At 39.1% G+C, this 25,446-nt stretch overlaps 1 protein-coding gene across 1 annotated transcript; it reads right to left on the bottom strand.

Annotated features, from left to right (window-relative positions):
* Positions 1-1,617: 1,617 nt before the first annotated feature.
* Positions 1,618-23,005, bottom strand: LOC105919556 (uncharacterized protein C11orf53 homolog). Its single transcript, XM_036149923.1, has 5 exons — positions 22,821-23,005; positions 21,743-21,843; positions 7,669-7,708; positions 7,175-7,455; positions 1,618-2,396 (listed from the first exon to the last, which is right to left on the bottom strand). The coding sequence occupies exons 1-5, from the start codon at positions 22,828-22,830 to the stop codon at positions 1,962-1,964; spliced, it is 867 nt and encodes a 288-aa protein (XP_036005816.1). The 5' UTR covers positions 22,831-23,005; the 3' UTR covers positions 1,618-1,961.
* Between the last annotated feature and the right edge of the window lie 2,441 nt (positions 23,006-25,446).

Genomic DNA, 25,446 nt, shown 5'->3' with positions numbered 1-25,446 from the left:
GGGAATTCCCTTCATAAAATTGGGCTGTCCATTTGCTGCAGGACCCCAGACCTTTACATTATTGATTTACAGTGTTTGGATTGACTTTAATTGAACAAGCTCTGTCTGAAAGACAATTAAAATGTCTCACTAACATATTTTTTCATGCAAAAATATCATGCTCCTTTGGCTTTGATAAACAAACCAGTGCATAACTGTGTAGTGGAAGGAAAATGATACATGCTTTTGTTAAACCTTTTGTAAATAGAAATCTTAAAAGTGTAGTTTGCATTTATATTAAGCCCCTCTATGCTGATTATCTAGTTAAAAAAATAACCCTGTTTGACCAACTACCCTCAGAAGTCACTTTATTAGCAAATCTGTCTGTGTGGAACTGAATTTCAGTATCAATCCAGCTGTTCTGTTTCTGGCCTCACAGTTTGTTGGAGAACATTAGAGAAAATGCATCATGAAGACCAAGAACATAGAAGACAGGTTAGGGAGGAAGTAGTTGGGGAAGTTAAAAGCAGAGGTAGGTTATAAACCAACACTCCAAGATTTTAACATCTCACAGAGCTCTGTTCCATTCATCATCTGAAAATGGATGGAGCAACCATGAACCTGACAGAACACGGTTGTCCACCTAAATTGACAGGTCCACTAATGAACTACAGAAATCCACAAGTCTGCTTAGGAGAGTCTGTCAACAGGACATCAACTCCTGGTTATTCAATTCACTAACCTAGCATTATAGAAAAGTGGCAAGAATTTTTTTTAGTGAAGTCCCGTTTGTAGTTTTGCACAAGCCATTTAAACTTCATGTGCAGCAGAAAAGTAACACTACCTAGCACACTTATGTGTTAGAATGGTGCACAGCACAGATCTGAATGCAATTGAGAATCTGGGTGAGACTTTAATATTGATGTTAGCTCCCCTCTCAATCTAACTAGGCTTGGGTTACTGTGTGCAGAGATTGGGACAACAAACAGTCCCTAGAGGCATAAACCTTAACTGCACTCAAAGGTGTTCTAGTATTGACTCAGAGAGGCTAAACACAAAGCACCTGACACATTTCAGAATTTTACAACAAAAAACTATATATATATATATATATATATATATATATATATATATATATATATATATATATATATATATATATATATATATATATATATATAGAGATATAGATATATATATATAGATATAGATATAGATATAGATATAGATATAGATATATATATAGATATAGATATATAGATATAAACATATCACTTTCTTTCCACATATCAATTATGCACTACTTAATTTTGGCCTATCACAAAAAAAACCCATAAAGTGAAAAAGTTTGGCAAGGTATGAGAACTTTTGGAAGGTTGTGTAGTATGGTTTACATCCAATAATGTCTTCCTGAATCCTTTGTTGGGTCAAAAAAGATTTAAAAACATTCAGTCAAAGAGAAGCAAAGCTGCAAACTCAGTCCGTGTTAAGTCAGTCTGTTCATGTCTCTGCAGAAAGACCTGACGATACAACAGGAACCAGACACTGGCAAGTTCTCTGTTCAAACAACAACAACAAAGAAAACTATCTGCTTCATCCTTAAGTGTATTTTATTTGTGTCAGTTTTAGTTGCTGCTGCTGCTGCGATCCTCTCCGATCTATTTGTTTTACATAAAATACAAACATTATAAAAAAGATGAAAAATAATAATCACCCCATTGTTTTCTTCTTGGCAGTAAGTAAAGGATACTCCCACCACAACTGTTGGTCAATTCAGTCAACCAATGCTACTGTGTTGCTAATAAGGGTATAAATATTAACTGTTGAATAGGAAAATGATTTAAAGTGAACATTATCCCCTCAAAATAACCGCTCCGATAATTTATGTCAAGCTCAGTGCTTTGTGGCTTTATTCCAGGAAAAAGTCTGTGAAATTCCATTCACTGGAAATTTGGATCCTCAGTCTTGGTTGGACTCTCATGTCAGTAGGCCCTCCTGATCTCGTAGGGGGACCAGGGGCTCACCCCGTCCTCCTTGGCCCACGAAGAGTGGGCCTCCGTGCCGACTGGGAGGCTGCCGTGACCCTCGACCCCCTCCTCCGTCACCATCTTGGACACCAGGTCGCTGACAGGGCTGCTCATGTACGGGGGGCAGGAAAAGGAGGAAGGTACAGAGTAGGTGCTGCTGGTGGTCAAAGGGTGGTAGTGGACGTCCTCCAGAGGATGCAGGGTGTATGGCTGGCTGCTGGGGATCGGGCCCATGGAGGAGCCGCGGCTGGGGGAGCGGTACTGGGATGGGCTACCCGGGGGCTCTGGGCTGGGCATAGAGGGTGGTACGCTGACAGAGCCCAGGGTGTCCTGACAAAGGCCCTCCACCTGGGAAACTGGCTCCGGGCCTGACTGGTCCCATGAGTCACGCTAAAGCAGGAAAACATGAACAAAGAGGAAGAAAGTTTCAGTTATTCGTTTCCTCATCAGATAATGACATGATCTTCTGCCATCACAAAAGGTCTTAGTGATGGCATGTTGTATTTGTTGATGTCATTTTTTTACATGGTGTCTACTTTTACGGAACGTCCTGTGTTTCCCAGAACATATCTATAAACATTTAAAGAAAGGACTGTATGCATGCTGCTTTTGATATGATCTAAAATTAGAACTTTCATTTCAACAACATCACTATGGTGCAGAGACACACATATGTCAAGAGTTTGCAAATTGACTTAAAATGTGTAGGTTTAATATATGGATGTGTGCATAATGTTTTGCATGAGAGTGTTACCAATAAATAATGACAACATGTTATTACCAGAGGATAATCTGGCTGGAACAAGGTCAAGAACTAGAACTACAAGTCAACAAAGTCAAAACACTGCAGTTCTGCCAATGTCCACTAGGGTAGCCAGTGTTAGTGCATGGCATGATCTCAGACGTTGAATGAGTTCATATTCAACTTAGCTTTGTTCTAGATGGAAGTGAAACAAATAAGACACTGTGGAAATTGCTAATTGTTGTGCTCAGAGGTTATTAATAATACAAGCCAATGATGTATTACTCTAAATAATGTACATTTAAATGTCAAAGGAACAGGCTTAGAAATAGGTGTTCAGCATTATGTGTCAATCTAATTTAATGAGATACAAAATTGATGCTTAATACTTGAACCAGAGCCACCTTTCAAATAATAGTTTCAAAGTAAACATGCAACCATGATACATTTTTCTTCAATGGGGTGTTGATATTTGTAAAAAAGCATGTGAAAGTAAAAAAACAACATAGTATACATCCTAAATAAAATAAATTAATGGTACTTTTGGTGTTATTCTCTTTTGGAAATTCAGTTCAATTATTCCATAAAAATTACTAATCTACATTTGCTGTTATATTTTTTTGTTATTTTTTTAAATAATTTTTAGCCATAGTTATTAGAGGCCAATATGGAAGGTCTAAAGAGTCAGAGCCGCAGGTTGCAGGCCCCTGGTCCAGGGGAAATCCCTGAGCTTGCTGTTGCAGTCCTCATGCATGCTGTTCAAATGCATCTGGTGCAAAAACACAACCGAAGCTGATGTGTTCTACGAAGATCCTGTTGTTATCTGCTTCAGGTTCTGCTGACCAACATACTTCTCAGATCAGACAGCTCTGAGAAATATGGATTTCCTGTCTCTCTTCTGTGAGATTCTGTCTCCAAATGTTTTGCGCTACGTTACACACATTTCACAACACTCCATTACCCCTCACAGGTTCTAGGACTGACAGGACTATTTCCTGAGGTTCATCAGATCTGCTACATTTGCACACTGACTTAAACACACCGTTCCATGGGGGAAGCTTTCAGCAGTGAGGCATAAGAAACACATGTAAATCACAAAACCTGAAATGATCTCAAAGGGGCTCAGCACTGCATTTTTTTGTTAAACTTGGCAACCATTCCAGATTCTGACTAGAACGTTTAGACCTTTCCGCCTTTGAATGAAATCTTCTCTCATGAGGAGAGTTTCCACAACAGGAACCTTTTCCAGGAAGCAGTTTAGTTTTCTGGGAAGAATGGCAATCACACTGCCACTCCTCTATATTGACCAGGTTTTCAGCCATGTCAGTTAAAAAAGTCTAAGGGTTAAACTTTCTTTAGACTTGAGCTTCAAGTCTTCAATGTCAGTTTAAAACCACATATGATGATTGGTGAATCATGTCACATGTTTGTAGAGGCTGCCAGACCAGGGCTCAGACAACCATAAAAGACCACTCCCACCCCCACCATGGACAGCTCACCCTGCTGCCCTCTGGCAAGAGGTCCAGCAGCTTCAAATGCAGAACAACCAGATTCCACAGCAGCTTCATTCCACACATCATAAGACTGCTAAACTCCCAATAATATCCACTACCATACGTACAAAACTAGTCACTTTACACGGTCACTGTGAACTCTATTGTACTAACAGTACTATCTGCATCATCATGTGGTCCGCTCATTGTTGCAATACATCCTGCTCCCACCTATACTTGCACTATGTAAAAGTATATGCTTATATGTCGCTCAAATGTACATTGTGAAAGTGCAGTTGAATGACCATAAAGTCTGTTTATGTCTATGTATAGATAACCAGGTATTCTCATGGTATAACAGCGTTGAGGTAAAAACAGTCCCAAATCGCAGGGCTGACACAAACAGATTAAACTATATCCTCAAATTTTCCACATTTGGCTTTTGAGGAGGCAAAATAAAAATTGAGCTGCCTTCTTTCAGCCAGAGGAGCAGAGCCCAGCAACACTGGTCCTGGCATGTCATCAAAAGGACCTGAACATATAGGAAGGGTGTGATGGAAAAGTATAGGGCTTTTGTAGCTGTATCTTTTAAAACCATGGGATACTTTGATGCTGGAAACCCACCCATACCTAGTCATGTTTAAATGACTAACTTTAAATCATGCTTCTCTATAACTTAGCTAAACCAAAAACGGAGGTGTCATAGTTTTATAGCTTAAATAATTTCCCCTCCTCCTTTCTCATAAGTCACTTGCATTGCAGAAAAAACATTTGCAAAAATCACAATATTACTTATCTTTTAGTTTATTGTTTTATTTGTTAACAATAAATTGTAAGTTTATATGCAAATCAGAAAATGGGTCTTACTATTGCAAAAAAAAAGAAGAATTGCTACATCATATAGTACTGGGAGGCTAGAATAACCCTAAAGAAAAACAAATATAGCTTAAATTCTTTTCCTCATAAGGAAGACCAAAACCTGCCACAAACTCTTCTGCTTATTTCACACAGACTTCCGGGTGAATTTGCAATAGGTTTCACAGAGAGCTTTTGCAGGAAATGTTTTCAAAGATCCACATTTAAAACATCCCAGTCTCCATCCAGGACCTTCTTTGAAATTGTAGCTGTTAAAAAATTTCCACATTTCACTGTTGCCTCTTACATACAGTGCCTGTGTCCATTGAAGGTAAGAGGGCGGGTGTAGATATGTGCAGATAACAATTCTACTATACAGTCACAGTGCAGTGTTTTAGTCTGTTGAATACGCTGTTGCTAGGGAAGACAGGGAAGTACCTGCCACCAAAACCAGAAAATTACCATTTATGCGAGTTTGAGAACGATCTGTTGAGCAATAGCTGAGGGACAGAGCATAGGAAAGAAAATAATTTGTTTTCAGCCAGACATCACTGGTTGCATCAGCTCTCTGGTGGAGGTTTTGTAAAACGTCTCACTGCAGTTGACTTTTTCTATTCCTTCACTGAGCCACAACATGCCTACTTCTAGAAAACCTGTTACCTTCAAGTAAAATGTATGATTAATGTTGTAACAGCCTTAGAAAAATGGAGATTATCTGATCACAGAATAAAAAGAAATTGTATCATAGGTTTTACTATTTGAAGCTGAACAAAATACACTCCAGGTATAAGCAGCTTAAAAGTATTTTTTATGAGCATCTCAATTCTTTAATGGATTTAAGTCTGGACTTTGATTACGACATAAAAAAACAAAACAAAGGATATGCTTTGATCTAAATTGGTGGTGTGCAGACTTTTAGTCATGTGGGCCGGCATCATCAAGGTCCACAAGAAATTACATTAAATATTTGAATGTAAAATTTCACAAAGTGAAATTAAAACAACTGCATGCAACTATTTTGTTTGACTAGCCTTGTGACGGGGTATGAGACCCTCTTCAAAAACTCTTGCTTCAGCCAACTTTGATAAACTAGTGTTCCCAGGCTGTCTTTTCAGTTAATGTTATTTAATGATTTGGGGCATTTTTATGATCTAAATTCAAATGAAAGCAAACAAATGTGGTTAATAGGAGATAAATACTTTGAAGGACTGAAGAAGTATAACGGATCGATTTCCGTTGCTGGCGGGCCACATTAGTACAGTTCTCAAGCTGCCATTCTTTAATAGAAAACAGATTGGGGCAACTAATGATTTTCTTGTCAGCAGGTTCTATCACCTGAGCCTCGGATCTCTGCAGCACCTCCAGAGTTATTATGGGGCTCTTGACTGATTCCCTGATTAATAATTTATTTTCAGAACAGGTGCACGGCCATGTCTTTGTAACTTATCTGCTGTGGAAAAGTAAAAAGCTCTCTGAGAGGTCGAAAGCTTGGCATATTCTCTAAAACCTTTACAAAACAGCTGCATTTATACTACTGTTTCACACACGCTGACTCTATTTACTAGATCAATGTCTTGAACTGAACAACATAGGTTGCACTGGATTTTACTTAGGAGTCAAAGCAATGGGGGCTGAATCCAAATGCACACCACATTTCATGGATAAAAAACACACACAACTAAAACCATTTTTCCTGTCTCCTTACAATCATATCCTAATGCGTGTCAGCTAAAGTTCAGTGGATACAGATGCACTGCAAAAACGGATCTAAAAACAAGTAAAATGTTCTTAAAGTTAGTCTATTCGTCCTTGATTTGAGCCAGTAAATAAGATTATCTGCCAATGGAATGAGTATCTTTGCCCCTAGAATTAGAAAATTAGACATCCTGCTCTTGAAATAAAATGATGGAGATGAGCTGTTCCTATTTTAAGTGGAAAAATCTTATTCCATTGGCAAATCATCTTATTTACCTGCTCAAATCAAGGATAAATACACTCATTTTAAGAAGAATTTACTTATTTTTTAGTTCTGTTTTTGCAGTGTGCTTATGCACTGCAGCTCTGAATCAGTTTCCTACCAGAAATAGGTGTGGTGATTCTCCGCTGAAAGGGGGCAACAGGGAAGAAATGGCTGACGAGGGCAGGAAGGAGCTTCCCGAGCTGGAGAAGGTGGCGGCGCTGCGGTAGTCACCGAAGGTTTCTGGGTAGTAGCTGTCAATAAGGGAGGAGTAGCTGGACATGGTGGACGGTTGTGTGGAAGAATAGACGTCAGGAGGGAACTGCTTAGTGGAAGTGCAAAAGTCTGAATCGGATATGAAGGGACGTCTCATGCTGTAGTAGCTGGGCAGCATGTGTGACCCTGTATGGAGACAAGAAAGTTTTTATCATAACTGTTTTCACAGCAGAAGTGCCTGTAGAAGAACTGCTGTGTTTAGCAAACACTATCTCCATTTTCCAGACACTCGACATAAGCAGAAAAATAGCATGCCAGCTAAGGATCTTCAGGGCTACAGATTTATCTCCCAGGGAGCTGGGAGTGAACGCTGAGGCTCTTTGGTTTTCTGACACGTACCTGACATCTGGACAAAAGAGGGTGGAGATGTCGATCCTCCCTGCAAGGAAGGAATAGAGCTTAAGTTTAGACACTGCATTTGAACTATGCATTAAAATGTGGGTGAATGAATCATTTCCATCACATGTGCATTTGTACGTGTTGGGCCCAGCCTTTAGAGGAAACAAGGAACGGACAACACAAAGAAGAAAAGAGACTGGTAAAAAACTCTGAATCCCAGAATGCACAGGTTTTAACCCATCCTCACGGTCAGCTCCCAGGAAGGATGAATTTCACAACTGGGATTCTGGGTACATCAAAGAGGTACGAATGTGAGGGTGCTGCAGCATTTTGTTCTCTTTGCCCACAGCTCTCGTCACAGGCTGCATCGGGAGGACAACATGCAGGAACTTCTGGATGACCAAGTAAAAGACTGCATCTTTGACAGTACCTGGGATCCAACATAAGTACAGTCTGCTGTCTGTGTGCCTGGCGGCCAAACGTAAGACTAGCCTGAACCTGGCTGCCTGAATGCAGCAAAGACTTTCAAAGAATTATAGATTCTCAAGAGAAGCTGTCCCTAGTCACATTGAGAAAGTGATTTCCCTTGAAACCACAGCCCCGCATGCAGCTGCGTTCGCCAGTCTAAGTGTTTGCCCCAGCTGCCACGCCTTCTTTGCTCATCTTACCCACCATGCAACTCACTGGCCATGCCTTGGCTCCATAATCTCAGCTGTTAATGCTAAAGCTCTGCTAACACTAAGATGGTAGCCACCTTTAGGGTCGGAGCAGACTGCCAGCACTCATACACACGTGAATATTATTTTTCATGGTAACCACAGCTGCTACTTTCTTTGTTGTCAGATAAACCGCTGATTGTGGATGTGACATCGCCGCCATTACTGTCATTGACCATATTGGAGTCTATGGCTGCATCTGAAATGTTTTAATTACAGTTCCTAGCTGTTCCCTCACCTTTCATGAAGTCCACAGTAAGAACTCTAACATGGGGAGGAAAGGAGCTTCAGACAGCTGGGCCGGTTTCAGACAGCCTTTAACGCAGACGCATTACGCAATGAAAAGGCACATTGATGATTCTAGTGAAGTCCGGGCCTATAGCCTTCTGAAAAAGAACTACAAAGTGCCTTCTCCTGTCTCCAGACATTTTTGTTAATTTCCGTGAGGTGGGCTGTGCTTCTACATCATGTTACGCAAAGAATTAAGGGATTTCTTAAAGCTCCTTAGCACCAACATCTCTAACTCCCTATGCTAAAGGAGCTATGATGGGAAACATACAGGCTCCCTTTCTTTCCTCCTTCTTCACTGACTGCACTATTGGGCCAGCACTTGTCATGTCGAAAGCTGACGCACTTCTACTTTGCCTGAAGAGTCCTTACCAGTTAGACCTTTTTGTATGCAGCCTGTGTCTGCTTTGAGCCACTATTCTAGTAGTCCATCACAGAGGAAGTGATTGGACTTCTAATTAGCAAGTCAACGCAAGATTGATATTCAAGTGTCCAAAAAGTTATTCATCTCTAATTTAGCAAATTATTTTTAAGACCTGTTTTTATCAAAATAATATTTCCTAAAATCATTTAAAGATCCGGCAGATCTCCCAGAAAGAGAGACACTGTACCAGAGGCTACAGGACAGCCGGCTGAAAAAGCTTCCTGGTCACAAGCCCAGTCCTTGGAACAACTAAGAACTTTGATCTTAGAGATCTGCTGGGGATATGTGGCTGTAAAAGCTATTTGAAATAAAGATGAGCCAGACCATTTCAGACTGTTGATAACTAAAAGCAGAATCTGTATAGGCCTAGTGTTTGAGAGAACTGCAGAATCCAGCTTGCTCTTCTTAAGAAGTTATGGACCTGGAAGTTAAAAGCACCTGGAAACCAAACCGTAAGAAAGGTGAGAATTCCAGGGACCTACGCCATTAAGAACATCTTTCAACAATCTGGATTGGATACTGTTGCTAGGACGATGTATAGGCCTCAGCTTTAGGTCTATCTGAAATCTGAGATAGTGTGACTGGTTGAAAACGATCTAAAATAGCTGGGGATACAGGAGGTACAGCAGGGTCATGGGTGCAATGGTAGCAATAAAACCTGGCAGCAGGTTCATTAACAGGAGTCAGACAGGAATCAGAAGGATTCAAACGAGAGTTCGAAGAATTAAAAAGATTTTGAGCCTTGCTGATGTTCACAGACACTGAATTAGAAATAAAACAGTCGTAACAGCTGTGACAGCAGCCTGATACTCAAACAGTGTTTGAGTATCTCCATAGAAAGGTGAAGCCTATCCTTCTTCTTCTATCCATACTCAGACGCAGGTGCATCTGAGCATGCGAGTGTGTTCATTGAGCCATGGCTCTGTGGATGCTTTGCAGCCTTTCATTTAAAAGGAGCAATGACATCAAAAATCTTTTGTTGGTCATGTGTCGTGTGTCATGACCCAGTAGTCTTGTGACTGAAGTAGCTACGTGTGTAGTTATAGTCTCCTGTAACCTACGTGTAACCTAAAAGCAAAAGGATCCCAAATCGTCTTTCGTCACTCAGATCTGTCATTCTAGTAAGCTGTAATCTTTAGAGCCTATCAGATATTACCCGACAGCTGGGAATCATGCATTGTCTTAAACAACCAATTATACACATTACCAGTTATACCAATTATGACCATTACAATATAAAGATTCCAAACAACTTGTTGACAGGAAGAGCCGACTTTTCAAAATTTCAAATTCATGATAATTTTATACTGGTGATTTTACCAAATTAGCTTTTTCAGTTCCTGTGAGGTATTTGTAACATTACAAACACAACTGCTTTTCTTGACAATGAGGACAACAAGGGTTTGGCCCGCTTTAACCCCTAAAACCATGAAGCATTGGCAGTTGAGCAGTACAGCTAATACCAGAATACTTAAAATAATAAACAATCTTGTATCCAATTAAGCTTAACATGTCTCAGAAACATAAAACCCTTAAACAATTGTCGGTTTTCTTAACAGTAAATGAGTCACTACAACTTCTTTTCAAAGTCTGATTTCTCAACCATCAATGAGGAGTGTGTCATTTTTTTGTCCATTGATAGGATTCATCTGTTAGTAGCTGATTTTGACTGGCAGACTTCAGCCTCAGCCTAAATCATTTTTTTTCTGTAATCCTCTCTAGGCAGCTGTTATCCCTGCTGCTGCTGCAAGTTTTCCAAGCGTTTGTACTCCTTCCACTCAACTTTATATTAATATGTTTGGATACAGCTCTCTGTAAACAATGAGCTTTGGTAGCTTCCCCTCTCTGCGCAGGGAGTCACTGTCTGCCTTCTGTACATCTGTCCAGTCGGCAATCTTCCTCATGAGGGTGTTGTGTACCGACCCAGACCGGCAGACCATTTAAACACTCAGGAAACCTTTACAGGAGTTTCTGGTTAAATGAGGGGGTGAAACCATGAGTTTCCAATAGATACCTTCATCACAAGACTCTAATTTTCTCAGACACTGAATTTTGGGTTTTCATCTGTGAGCCATAATCATCACAATTATAAGATAAAAAGCCTTACAATATTCCGCTACATGTGTAATGAATCTGGAATAATATTCAATAAATTAGAATATGCTTTCTGATCAGGCTTGTTTATAAGGTTAAAAGTACCCTTTGGGAATAGTGACCTTTAAGCAGGTACTAATCCTACTTTTTATTAAGTGCATATTTCTGTATTAAAATGTATTTTTAATTTTATTGTATGTTAGTTTTTAATCTAATATGTTTTCATTAAATCTGAGAGGGAATTCATTATAATTCACCAAAATATAGGCTTTAAACTTTACATCTATATGATGTACGTCCCTTATTGAATTGAGTTGCTGAAATGAATTAACTTTTCAGTAATATTCTAATTTATGGAGATACACCTGAGTACTGAAAAGAGTAAGCAAAATATGTAGCTTTTTAAAATATCTATTTTTTTCAGACGTACCTGTACATCAAGATCATCATAATATTTAAGGTCGGTTGATAATGTAGGGGAAGGGTATACCAGTTTACTCAAAAATCTAGACGTCATATAAAAATGCCATAATTAGAAAATTCTGCATGTGTGCTGTTGGCTCTACAAAGATGTTTAATCCTGGTAAATTACGTGTGCTTCATTTTAATTATTTTGTGATGCCATTCCTGAGGTGTAGCTATTTAATTTCCTCTATAGTAACACCTTGTGTTTAATAAAGTGACTACAATGAGTGTGATTCACAATTTCATTTAAAGTTAAATTAAGACAATGAAACTATATTTATTGACAGATCCTTCTTAAATGAAGAAACCTAAATCTTTCCAAACATAAAGCGGTTGTCAGAGGAGAAGAGACGAGAAATGCTTAGCAAGCTGATCTGGAAACAAGAATTCAACAGGAAGCAACTATATGAAGGCTAATGTAGGCGTAATGATAAAGACAAAATTATGAAGTAAAATAACAAGAGTAAGGAGAATAAGAAGAAGTGACTGGATACTGGGGAGAGCCTGCCGTACATAGAGATTAAATTTGATAATGCCCAATTATCCTTTCTATCTGTTCTCATCGTGGAACGGATCTTCAGCTGGTTACAGTTGATGAAGAGGTGAGGGAGGCCACCTGAAATAAATGCCTGCAGGAAAACGATTGCAGTGAAGCAGACGTGTACGATCAATAGAAAGTTAAGCTGCAGTGGTGGTGGGCAACAGAAGGGAAGAAAAGGAGAGCTGATTGGATATTCTGCACATCATGTAGTTTCCAGAAATAAAACACGGTTGTCTAGAAGCGCATCTTTGGATAGGGTCTGCTTCATCTTCTGCTCAGACCATAATGCCAGCAGGCTGGTTTGTTACAAAAGCAACCTTTGGTTGGTGACCTGCTGTAATGTTACTGTAATATTATCTATCTATGTATTTCTTACTTTGCTTTGTTCCATAGTGTGATTTCAGTAAATAAAAAAAATGCATTGATTTTGTGTTGAATGTAAAACAAGTTATGATGTAAATATTTTGTAAAGACTCAAAATACCCTAAAACACATGCAGCAATCATACAACAGCACACAACTGAATAAGCAAATGTTAACATTAAATACCCCAATATTTTGTTTCAGGGAGGCTTAATGTATTTAAAACAGATATGGTCCAACTTTGATATCAATATTTTCATTAAGACTTTTAATCAAAAAGGACTCAGGGTCAGGATCATTTGTAGAGTTTTTGGATGTTCTCTTAAAGCAGTCACGTTCGTGCAGAGTTAAAGAGATGCGGACAGTGCAGACATCCGGAGCCACTTACACAGTACAGAAAATGACATAGCCTCTTGTTTTGCATACTGCTAACATGAAAGAGTTGATATTAAGCCCATGTTGGCTGGGACACACGCAAATTTTGAGGGCAAAATTTGAATGTGATTTGCCAGTGCCAAGACTTCCTCATGAGGCCCAGGTATGGCTGACTGCATCTCTGAAGGCTGTGTATGGAAATGAGCTCGCTCAAGTTCGCTCAGATAATGTGCTTCAGTATGGATGCATTCAGGGGTGGGGGGGTTTACCCTTGTTTCAGAAAATAATCTTCCTTCCTATGCAAAAAAGTAGTTGTATTATGTTACACAATTCAGTTTTATAGAATTTCAATATGTGTTTTCATTAGTTCATAAATATTCAATACATTTTTTACCTGTTCTTAATGTTTCAGTAATTCAACATATATTTCATAGCCTTTATTGTCATCGTACATTGATGCAAATCAATGCATTCCCTGAACCTTATCAAAAAAACAATAAACAATCAATGAAAATGAAAATTAAGTACAAGAAAGTTTATATATAGTACACATGAAGTGTTACATAAATGGCAGTGTGCCTTCTTAGTGATGTCTGTTTGCAAGTATATTATTGTTGGTTCATTTCATTAATGGCTAATGGATAAAAACATTTTAAAAAGTCTGGAGGTGTGGGTCCGGATGGATCTATGACGACTTCCTGACAGCAACGGCTCAACTAGATCATGTCATGGATGATGACAGTTTGTTTAAATGCAGATTGTGGAAGAACCACGGTGTTGGTATTATTTGGCCTGAGCGCAGCATTCAACCCAGTTGAACACTCTATTCTTTTAGAGCGCCTGGAACACTTGGTCAGCCCTTCTGGTACAGTACTTGGCTGGTTTAAATCCTAGTTGAAGAACAAAGACTTTTTGTGTCAGTAGGTAACTTTACTTAAAAGACCACACAATCACATTTAGGGTTCCCCAATGGTCCATCCTGGGTCCCTTCCTATTCAATATCTACACGCTCCCTCTAGTTCAGATCACAAAAGAATTACAACATGAGACACCATAACTACGTAGACGACTCACAGCTCTACATCGCCATGGCACCAGGACACTATAAACACATTCAAGCGCTAAGAACAAATCAATGCATAAATGTGCCAAAATGTAATCATTTTTGGACCAACAGAGAAGGGATCAAGCGTTAGCACCTAGCTTCAGTTATTTCAGCTAGTAACCACTGATCAGGCCTGAAATCTAGGTGTAGTGATGGACTCAGACCTGAACCTTCAAAGGTATCGAAAGACAATAACAAAGTCAACCTTCTATCAGCTGAAGAACCTCATCCTCACTAGAACTAAAAAAGAAGAGCACATCACACCAGTTGTAAAACCTTTACATTGCCTCACTGGACCTCAGAGAATAGACTCGTTAGTTTATAAATCACTGAATGGCTTAGCACCTCAATGAAATTACAAACTTGCTGTCAGTCTATAAACATTTTTAGACCACTCAGATGTTCTGGCTCAAGTCTATTCTATATACCCAGAACCAGACACAGAGGAGCAGCATTTAGTTCTTGTTACTGTGTTACTGAAGTGTGCTATACAAATAAACTTGCCTTACCTATGAATCCTTCTACTCTGCATGGACATCTGATGTTATAAAGGTAAGACAGTGTGGGAAGTGGTGTCTTTTTTTTTATAAAACATATAATTCATTGTAATAATTACTCAACATGTTATTTATTTTTTTAGTAGTGAAGGCTTGTCTGCTATTCTTTGCCTACAAGGCCAACTTTTTAAACTGTAAATGCGATGCCTAAAATTGCCAGAATCGTTTTTTTTTTTTATTTGGTTTTGCTTTTACTCATAAATGTACTGTGATAGCAGAGTGTCTGAGCAAACCTGAACAGAAACTGTCAGATGAGGGTAAAGTGGAACGATGCGAGATCTTTTTTTATCCTAGTGTACTGGTTGATGTTCCAGCATGATCAGGATTAGTCTGTGGTCAGAGCTGGCTCGGCTCTCTCAATGGGCTTTTCACTCTCTGAGAAAAAACAAGGTATTAGTTAACATAGGGTAAGAATGGCCATAGTTTTTATGTGCCTCGGGTTATTATTAGGTCCTCAAGCATCAGAAACAAAGATGCATATAAATGTTCCATTGAAAAGCAGAAATGCTCGTCTCCATTGCAAATCAACTCAAAATTCTGAAGGTCGATCTACTGTTGGTGTCTTTTTTAGCAGGGAGTGTTTGTATAGTGGCAGGGAATTTACCATTTTCAATGTTTCTTCTAGTGTCATGTAGACGTGTTAACAGAAACAGAAAAACAACCAAAGTTTTGATGCATATTTTTTTTGTTAAAGCGAGCTTGGACTCAAAGGTGACCTATTATGCTTTCTTTAAACATTTAGGATAGGTCTATGGGATATACAAAGCATGTTCAATACATATTTTGCACATATTTCGCCTACCTATTCATCTATTTTGAGCTCCTTTCAGAGAGGGCTGCTTTTAGGGCTCTGTCAATTTTATGCAAATAAGCTGTAGCTGGCCCCCAAACTTTATGTTTATACTCACACTTTATACAAGTGCAAATGGCTGCAAACAGGTGAACAGTGGTACAACAGTACATCTTTAACTCCGAGTCAGACCCAGAAGCTGAAGAAGTGGAACCTCCAGCACAACCAACAAGGATGCAGAAACAGTTTCTGAATGGACTCTAAGTAGCTTATTCCTACAAGGCCACCTTAGAGAGAGTGCCAGAGCTACGTTCAAAGCCACGTTTCTGTTAAACTATCCTGTTATATCTTCTCAGCTGCCTAGAAACATCTGTCTGTGAGTGTTGTGTTTTTATAAAGTGTTGGTTTGTCTAAGGTACTTATAGGAAGTATTCTAGTTGTTTTAGGTCGAGAAAAAATAAAAAATGGTATTAGAACTAGCATCCTTATTAGATTTTAAATGCAAGTTAGCATCATGTTATTTGTGTCCTTTCAGCTGTAGTTAAGCATAAGGGAATTATATACACATGTCTCAGCATGTATTAATGCCAGTGTTAAGTTCTATATGTGCCTTATTCCAATAATAACCATAACCTCAATGCAAGATGGCATGTAAACGTCAGATGTTAATTGTTTTGATGTTTTGCTTTGCCTCGGTTGCTAGGTGAAGGGTTGGGCTCAGCTGGTTTTCCAAACACCAACGAAACATATTGCAAAAAAACAGCTTGATGATGTTTTTTTTAGTGCCTAGACTGTTTGTAGAAGTAGGAGAGACCCATATGGAAGTACAAAAACATGCAAAAAGCTAATCTTTCGTAATAATTTACCTTTAAAGCAGTTTGTTGTGTATCTTAGGCATAAAGCAACAGTTTTAACATTTGCATTTTAAAACTATCTTAGACCTTATATGTTTAGTTGTGTTTCTCTCCTCGATGCTGCATTAACACTCTCCTTTTATGTAACACAGGAAGTACTCCTAGTTCTTCTGTATTTTTGTCTCTGCTTTGCTTTGCAACCCCTGTTGGTCATAGCAGGTAGCTATGACAAGCCAGAGCAGGATTAAAATTAATCCTGATGAATTGACTGCACAGATTAAGTTTGGAGGTGTAATTTCTCGGCTACAAAGATTTTAAAACGACTTTTTGTGATAAATTATGGTTATAAAATTGATAGGTAGGACTTCATAAAAACGACCCCTCAAGTAGGGTCTTTTTCCGGGTGAAGGCAAAGCCAGGGGCAAAGGGCCTTACTTGTATTCATGAGCTGGTTATTCTCTCTCTCTCTCTCTCTCTCTCTCTCTCTCTCTCTCTCTCTCTCTCTCTCTCTCTCTTTCTATATATATATATATATATATATATATATATATATATATATATATATATATATATATATATATATATATACACAGATAGATAGATAGATAGATAGATAGATAGATAGATAGATAGATAGATAGATAGATAGATAGATAGATAGATAGATAGATAGATAGATAGATAGATTTTATTGAATTAAATGAGCATGGCAGTTAGATAGCTTGGGACTAAGGTGAGAAATGTATTACAATAATGGTGTGAGTACTGTGGAATACAAGACAAAATCTAAAAATAGCCAACCTGATCAGAAATCTGGAAATGGCCAAAGAGCCTTTTAGTTGTTGAGAAGGGGCGATATTGAGCATCAATGTTGTGAATAGAGTTTAAACAGGTGTGATTTTCCTCAAATAAGGCTCGGTATTGCAACAATCACGGGAGAACAATTTTGTGTAATTTTCTGTTTTAACCCACTAACTTAACAATAACGCATCAACTCTACTTTTTCACTTTTCAACACTAGTAAAACCTCTACCTCCAAGTCTAGTTGGTTAAAAATGAGACAGAACTGACTGACTCCGCACTTCCTGACGAATCCGTGCTCCCGATGCAGGGAGTTAAAATACTATTTCAGGTGACTACTTTGGCATGACAGCGAATACAACCCCTTTTACAATAATGTTGATTTTTTTTTGTATTAAGACTGCTGCACCTCCCATGCTCTGTGATGTAATCTGTTGCAGAGAGGTTTAGCTGCAGAGTGTAGCTTAACCTCTAGTCATTTACAATGTCTAAAGCAAAGTTCTAAGTCTGAAGCAGAAAACTCTTTTTTCCATACATTTTCCCCACATTCCAATACCTGGAACTGCATGTGTTAAGTGCTAAATCAGCACTCAGCCATATCAAAGCAGACATGCTAATGTAGCCTAGCTTTACAGCAAACCGCTGAGCATGTGGGTGGGTGGAGCGTTTTTAGGTGTTGCCGGCTCCTATCTCCAACAGTCATTGGCCGAAAGGTGTGGTACACCCTGGACAGGTCAGCAATCCATCACAGGGCAGCATGGACAAACAACCACGCACACACAATCTTACCAATGGGCAATTTAGAGTAACCAATTAACCAAAGGATCACAGTTTTGGAAAGCGGACGGAAGCCGGAGTACCGGAAGAGAACCCATGCATGAATAGGGAGAACATGCAAACTTCATGCAGAAAGACCCCAGGACCGTCTTGCGTGCAGGACAATAGTGCTACAAACTCTGCCACTGTGCAGCTCCCAAGTCAGCTAGAAATTAAAGATAAAGCTACATGTGTTTTAAGTGAAATGTTGTTGGAACATTACATCAACTTTATGCAACTCTGCTGACTTTGTGTTGGAGAGGGGGACTGTTTAGAAACTCTGGCGAGGACAAATATCAGTCACTGTCAAAAAGATCATCCTGAACATCTTCAATGAGTTAAAACACAATCACAAAGTTATTGTGTATCATTTAGTACTTCAATTTTGAAACTGAAGTTTATATCTCAAAAGATTATATTTCACAAAAAATCGTTTTTTTGTGAAAACTTCCATATAAAATATTTTTGCAACTACAATATTTATTTAATTTAATTAGTAAACAAACTTAAGAAAATGAAAAGTCAATTTGTAATGTAGAATTTTATAGAAATTTAGCAGCTTATCGTAAACCATTTTACACACTGGCCTGATATGTGATATGATGTAATTTTCTCTTCAGGGTTCAGTTTAGGTCCAGATCCCTCTTTTTCCTGTATTTAAATAAAAGCCAATTTGTTCAGGCATAAAAAGTAATTTAGGTGAAGTTTAATTTAAAATTCCTTGTAAAAGTTGAACATTCATTATACTTTACTGTACAAAATTAGACATCTGCAGGCAGAAAGTGCCTTTCTTTTGCTTAGAAAATGTGAGCAAATTTCCCAACAGAGAGTTGGTTGTCACTTGTTAAGACCTTTGGTTTTATCTAAAATTCAGATTTAAACCTTTGAACAAAAACATGTTAGAGTCTCTGGTGTTAAGGTGACACTAGAAATAGTTTATGAAAAATAAACAGAGGAAAATGTACCTTAAGTAAAATGAAGGCTACATGAGGATGAGGATTAGAAGGTTCCCTCAGTCTTTGCAAGGGTTCTGGTTTACTTTGCTCCTCCTTTAGTTCCCCAAGTCACACCAAGGTGGTACCATTTCATTCAAAGCTATTTCCACTTTTTTTATTTGAAAAGCAACTTCATTAGATTGATAAATTAAACAAAGGCTATACGTTGTTTCTACCTTTTCTTTATTACCTCAAAATAAAATTTCTTGTGACAAAATTAAATTAAACATAGGAGTTGGACTTGCTGCCAATTAGTGTTACATTTTAATATCTCAGCTGTTTACGTCTGTGGTTGCCACCATCTGAAAACTGACAACATCCTTGAGCAGCAGGTCACGTTTCATCTGTATACCCACTGTCCCTCTGACTGAATCCTTTGGTTTCTCCTTGCGTTGTTTGGCTTTGGCCTTGAATCTTTGTTTGAATATGGAGTTCAGCACTCAGTCCGGGTGAAAAACAATGTGCACTTCCTCTGACAGGTTCCGGCCTTCAACGCATAAACAATCAGCTGTACAAGAACATATTTCCCAAATTCTATGATGACATTATTTATTAAACAAAACCAAAACCAAAGCGGGAAAGCTAATTGAAAGCTACAACAGTTCCTCAAAACATAATTGAATGAAACATGCTTCAGGGGCGTGTTTGTGTTCTCCTAAGACAATATGCAAAGTAGAACAGGTTTTTATCACAAGAAGATATTGTGGAGGATGAACTGCATCCTTCCAGCCACAGATGTCTGTATGACACAATTAACATAAAGCTTAGTGGGTCCTGGTTAAGAGGTAAATGTATCAGTGTCTAACAAACATATGATTATTACAGAAAGATGGATACTTCCCTTAACCTGGTTATAAATACGATTACGTGTTAGGAATATGAAGGAAATAGTATAGTTGCTCATTCAAATAGTTTTGTTGATTTTATTTTTTGACACATTGATGCCTGGTGGAGAGCACACAAAAATGTTTACAAGAAAACATTAGTCTGCTAATGTTGGCGTTCTGCTTTAGTATTTGACCAGTTCTATAGTAATAGCTTAGGATTTTTGAAGTGAGGTTCTCTTGAAATTGAAATTGAAATTTCTATCTTAGCTGCTGTAGAAAACTCTTTTATCTCTTAATTTGGTATAAATCTAGATTAGTTATCTAAAGCAGCTAAGATAGAAATTTTGTTTGAAAAACACCAAGTCCTCCTTGAACTTCTACCATCTGAAAGCAATTGTAGTCTCAAAAATATTAACTAGGTTTATTGGAAGACTATTTTATAAACGTTTTGTTGACAACTTTACCTTTGGTGCTTATTTACATGGACGTTTCTAATTACATACACAAGAAATGAAAATAAGGGGCAGTGTAAGGCTATGTGAAATGCAATATCTTAAACCACTCTAAATAGTTTTTGCTTTTCACACTGTTTTTTATTCATATTATTCACTTACTATTTTATATTTGTCACTTGATCTTTACCTGTAAATATCTGTTTCTGATAGATGGCGATGGGACAGGAGCGTACAATAGCAAAATGGTTGCCGCTTACATCATATCTGGACCCGTTTGTCTGTCGGGATCGCTTCTTCTGTTTCACACAGGATGACCATTGGCGGCGCATTGCCTTTAGCCTTCCTTTCTGTGTAAATAACCATGGTATAGCATTGGTTTAAAGGTTCATAAAATAGAGTTCTCATAAACTGGAGACAATGGAAGTGTTTGGTCTTGGCTACTCTTGGACAAGCGGTTAGCATCAGCCTGCAGGACTATCCAATAAGAATTTATGCCAAAGCTAGATGCTAAGACAGATGTTTACTCGTTCATTAGGTTGACCATCAAGTCTGCAGCTGTTAGTAAGCTTTGGGCACCATAACGAGCGTTATTCCACGTGTATGTTTCAGCTTAAAGGCTTCTGTGGCTCTATGTAATGTGTGTTTGCATAAAACCATATTAGCTCTGGCACAGCCGAGTTTGTTGTGTGTTCTCCACGGGGAACTCCGACAATCCACAACCTGCATCCGCTGCAGCCATGAACCTCCACACACGTTCCAAGGTCAGAAAATGAAAACACATTTTTATCGACAGTCCTTATGGCATCACACGTTTAATTCTCTTGTTATATGCCAGGTTATCCCCTATCCGGCTGAGTTGCGAGCAGCCTGCATATCTATAGAGTGGACATGCCAACATTAGACAGAAACCATTGAGCAAATACCGTCCCATAAAAGCCTTTTGACAGGCAGTTTGTGGTTATGAAAAGCCTGTCTTGCTTGTGCATGCAGTCATCTAAGACACAGCCAGATTTGTCTGTGTGTGTGCGTGTGTGTGTGTGTGTGTGAGAGTGTGTGTGTGTGAGTGTGTGTTGACAACAATAGGAGGTTTGTGTGGAGCCTGTTCATGGTAGAGGACAATATCGGCTGGCAGGTGTGTGTTAATCAAACTTTGCATAGGCAGCCTCCTGCGTTGGCCCTTTCTCTGTCTCCCCTCCGCTCCCTGTCCTCCCACCACGCCTCCACCTCCAGCTCCAGGGAGCTTTTGGAAGATCATGGCCATTGCCTTTGCACGCATTGTGTCAATGTTCTTTTGTGAGGTCAGGATTGGACTCTGCGCTCTATCTACACACACTGTGCTCAGCTATTTACAGACGGGCTTTATGATTGCTTGAGGGCAGCAGAGACAGAGGGGGAAGGCAGGTACAGGTGGTCAATGGATCAACCATTGGCTCGTTTGTGCACAAAACAACACTCAATGTAAACAGAGAGAGGATACTATTTAAAGGCAATGCCATAATTGTGTCATCAACTGAAAGTCAACTGTGGCTACAGTGTTTGGTTTGGGTGAAAGATGACGAGGGGACAGACAGCACAGGAGCGTACAATAGCAAAACGGTTGCCACTCACATTATATCTGGGCCCGTTTGTCTGTCGGGATCGCTTCTCAGCCAGCAGGTCTTTCACTGTGTGCTTGACCCGCACCCCTTGGTACACTCGCTTGGAATATTCTGGAGAGCAGAGATTTACAAAGAAATAAACAGCCACTGAGAGGACATTCGATACACATGTAGAAACAGTTTCTCCTCCAGCACAACTTCATACAAATTTTCATCCATCCCCACAAATGTGTGTTCATTTGAATGCTTCACAGTTTTATGCATATAAGTGAATGACTCTTTGGGATTGTGTGTGTAAATGCCATGGAAATTGGCCTTGGTCTGGTCAATGCAAATGGACAGCTAAAATGAAGCAATTAACTAAAAACACTTGATTTAAACCAGGCACCAAGAAAAGCTTGGACGGGACGGGCATTATAAAAAGGATAACATTAATAAGAAAGCATCAATTATGATAAAATATTAAATTCCATTTATTTGATAATCAGGTAATTTGGCATTGGTTTTTACAAATCTCACATTGGTGCTGGTGTGATTTGGGGACATTCCTGGGAAGTAAAGGTCTAAACTCAATGAAAATGCAAACTTTATTATGCAAACGGAAATTGCATGCAAAAAACTGTATGTAAAAGACCCCAGCTTTTTGAATGGATATTTTAGATAAGCTCCAAATCCGCCTTGCAATGACATTCTTGAAAATTAAAAAAAATCATTTCTGGATTTTGAATGACTGCGTATTTATTTGTTCTTCTTTGTGGAAAGGAAGTTATGGGAAAGGGTTTTACTGCATTTTTAAACAACATAAAAACAACAACAAAAAATGAGATTCAATTTACATAATATAATATTTAGAAGACTTTCTGACAGTAGAATCTTTGCTCATATTAAAAATTGTAAGTAGGGCTCTATGCACAGATAAACACCATCTAACTAAGTGTGAGGTACAGTCCCACGAAGAGAAGATCCCACCCATTTTTTTCTAATAGGACCTTTAAAATTAAAGCATGCTGGCATGAAATAAAACAGCAGAAAATTTCGATATATTAATTATAACACTGACATTTGTAACATTTATTAGAAGGTCTTACCTGTATCCATGATGCTGCTGAACGGTGTAACACGCTCTCATACACACACCCACAGAGGCCGCTCTGTTCTCCCTCAGCTGTATTTGCTTACAGTGGCTCCATCCAGGAGTGCAGCACCATACTGAGTGGCGTGCCACTTAGAGAGCTTTAACCACACTGTCAGGAGGGCAGGGACACATGGAACATGCCACCCCACACTGCAGTCATGAGGAGGCAGCTTTTCAAAATGACCTTTTATCTATTTGTTTAAATGCAAATATTTGGTGGGGACGTTTTTTAGACTATTTGCATCTGCAGTCAAGATTAGGGGTTGGAAGCATCAGGGAAAATGAAAGAGAGACCGGGTAGCCGCTCGTCACTCCTCGTTTGGCTCGTACTCCTCGTCCGAATTCAAAAAGGATATATTGTTTCCACTTCTCTGATTTAGAGTTGCAGGAGCTTCCGAGCCCTGCAGGTTTCGTGGGATGGGACTTTTAGTTTGAGCTTTGGCATCTGTGGAGCCTATAAGTAAATACTGAGCCCAGACACGGCTGAGAACCTCAATCATCTGTTTTTGCAGACTGAGGAGTGCCAACTGAAGCCATACATCTAATAAAAACTTTGTTCTTAGAAAATGTATATGTCTAATATATGGCAATTCTTTTACACTAAAGAGTATTATTGTCATTTTCATCTCAAATCGTTTTTTTTTTTTTTTTATAAAACACTTGGAGCAAAGTATACAAATGAATCATCTCAAGCTTGTGTTTAAAAGAGCGACTGGAATAGCTGGGGGCATGCTCCAGTAAACAGTTTATGTCTGCTGCTGCAACGAACATCCAGAATGATTTTTGTTTGTTTGTTTGTTTGTTTGTTTTCTAACTCAAGACCTCAGAGCTTTACCTTTATGGTCAAAACTCACGCAGTCTATTGGACTGTCAAACATGTCAATGAAAATTTACATGCGTTTCCCATTGCACGCTGAGCCCGGTTACATTTTTTACACACATGATTTCGCAACAACAGAGAAACCAGTGAGACAAACTAGCTGAACATTAAAGTGGAACTATTTATTCCTGCTTGGATTTGCATGGTACCTGCTGCTATACAGTAAAAAGGAAAAAAAAAAATACATTACTGAGAAGCCAGCTGCTGATCTGGCCAAAGATAAATCAAGACTGGTGGCTAACAAGGCTAATGAGAGAGTGGCTAGTAGCCCAGCAACCCAACAGAAAGTCTGCTGGTCTTATTAGTCATTAGTTCAACCATGACCACGTGGGACTGAACATTTTAAAGGGGCCTAGTCACATATTTTGACCACAAAAAGAAAGCACAAAAAAGCCATACATTCATCCTAATAGTGTTTACTTAGTCTTTTTGGGCCTGAAAAGGACTTTGCACTGGACACGATCAGCAGACATAAGTCCCAGGTCCACCGACCCGATTTGGCCTGGCACCACTCAGCTCCACCAGCTTGCGAGCGTTCCAGGAGCAGTTTTTCTTCAGGCCCAGCCCGGGTTTCTCCTGCCGTGCTCAAGAGTAGAGTCAAACCGAGCTGACTTGAGCAGAGTTTTGAGTGAACACGATTTTCACTGATTGGCCAAGGGGTGAGGAAAAATGAGAAAATTTTTTCTCAGAAGGAGTCCAGAAAAACGATGACATCATCATTTTTTCTATTTAAAAACCAAGAACCACGCCTGAATGGGGGAAAAACAAAAGAAAAGGAACATTTCAGTTTTTTAAGCACGTACGCAATGTATCAGATCCTTTGATCGAAGATCACTCAGTACGAATATGTCAAATCCAACCTATAAAACCTATTTCACTGCGGCTAAAAATATATTACGCTATTAACGTATTCTCATCGCTGCCACCATGGCTGATGGAAAAATCTCATAAAGCTGTACATTTTAACTCTATGAGGCAAACCCACCACCAGGAAATGTTTCCCTCTTCCAGGCATTTCTAGGCCGGTCGACACATAGACCACGCAGAGTTAAACCGAGCCAGGTGGAGTCGAGCTGTATGTCCTGTACCCACGTCGGGTCAGTGGGATATGCGCTATGAACAAACATTGTTGTGTCATCTGCTGGCCTGCAGTACCACATAACTATCAGAAGATAGCAACGATTGATGCAGCTACTGTAAGAGCCAGCAGACCGTCCTGACACAATTATCTGCTCTGCTCCATCACAGACATATTTACATAGACAACTCATTGAGCATGTTGACATTGCCATTATATTGGAAGTGGCATAATGGAGCACTGGGGCTCAAAACGGCACATGATTTGGCAATGCATTGTGGGATGTTGTCACCCTTTTTCTGGGGAATGGTATAGATTTACATTGCTGATTCGGATGCCGTGTTGTGAGAAATAGAGATACAAAGTACCTGAAAAATGGAACGTTCTAGAGATATAGTGATGGACTGTACCAAGACAAGCTAGACCATGGACCAAATGTTCACTATCTGGGATAAATCTCTAGGATCGGTGGAACTGATCCATATGAGAATGATAACTGGATAAAGGATTTACATGACCTGTCGCCACCATTTTCAGTAGGTGAGCTAGTTTTCTATCTCATTAATGGAATTAGTTTTCATACCGGTGAAGAATTCAGAAATGTTAAATCTTTAAAGGCTT

The sequence above is a fragment of the Fundulus heteroclitus genome, chromosome 18 (assembly GCF_011125445.2).
Source record: "Fundulus heteroclitus isolate FHET01 chromosome 18, MU-UCD_Fhet_4.1, whole genome shotgun sequence".
Lineage (NCBI taxonomy): Eukaryota > Metazoa > Chordata > Actinopteri > Cyprinodontiformes > Fundulidae > Fundulus > Fundulus heteroclitus.
This window is presented reverse-complemented; position numbering and strand designations above follow the sequence as displayed.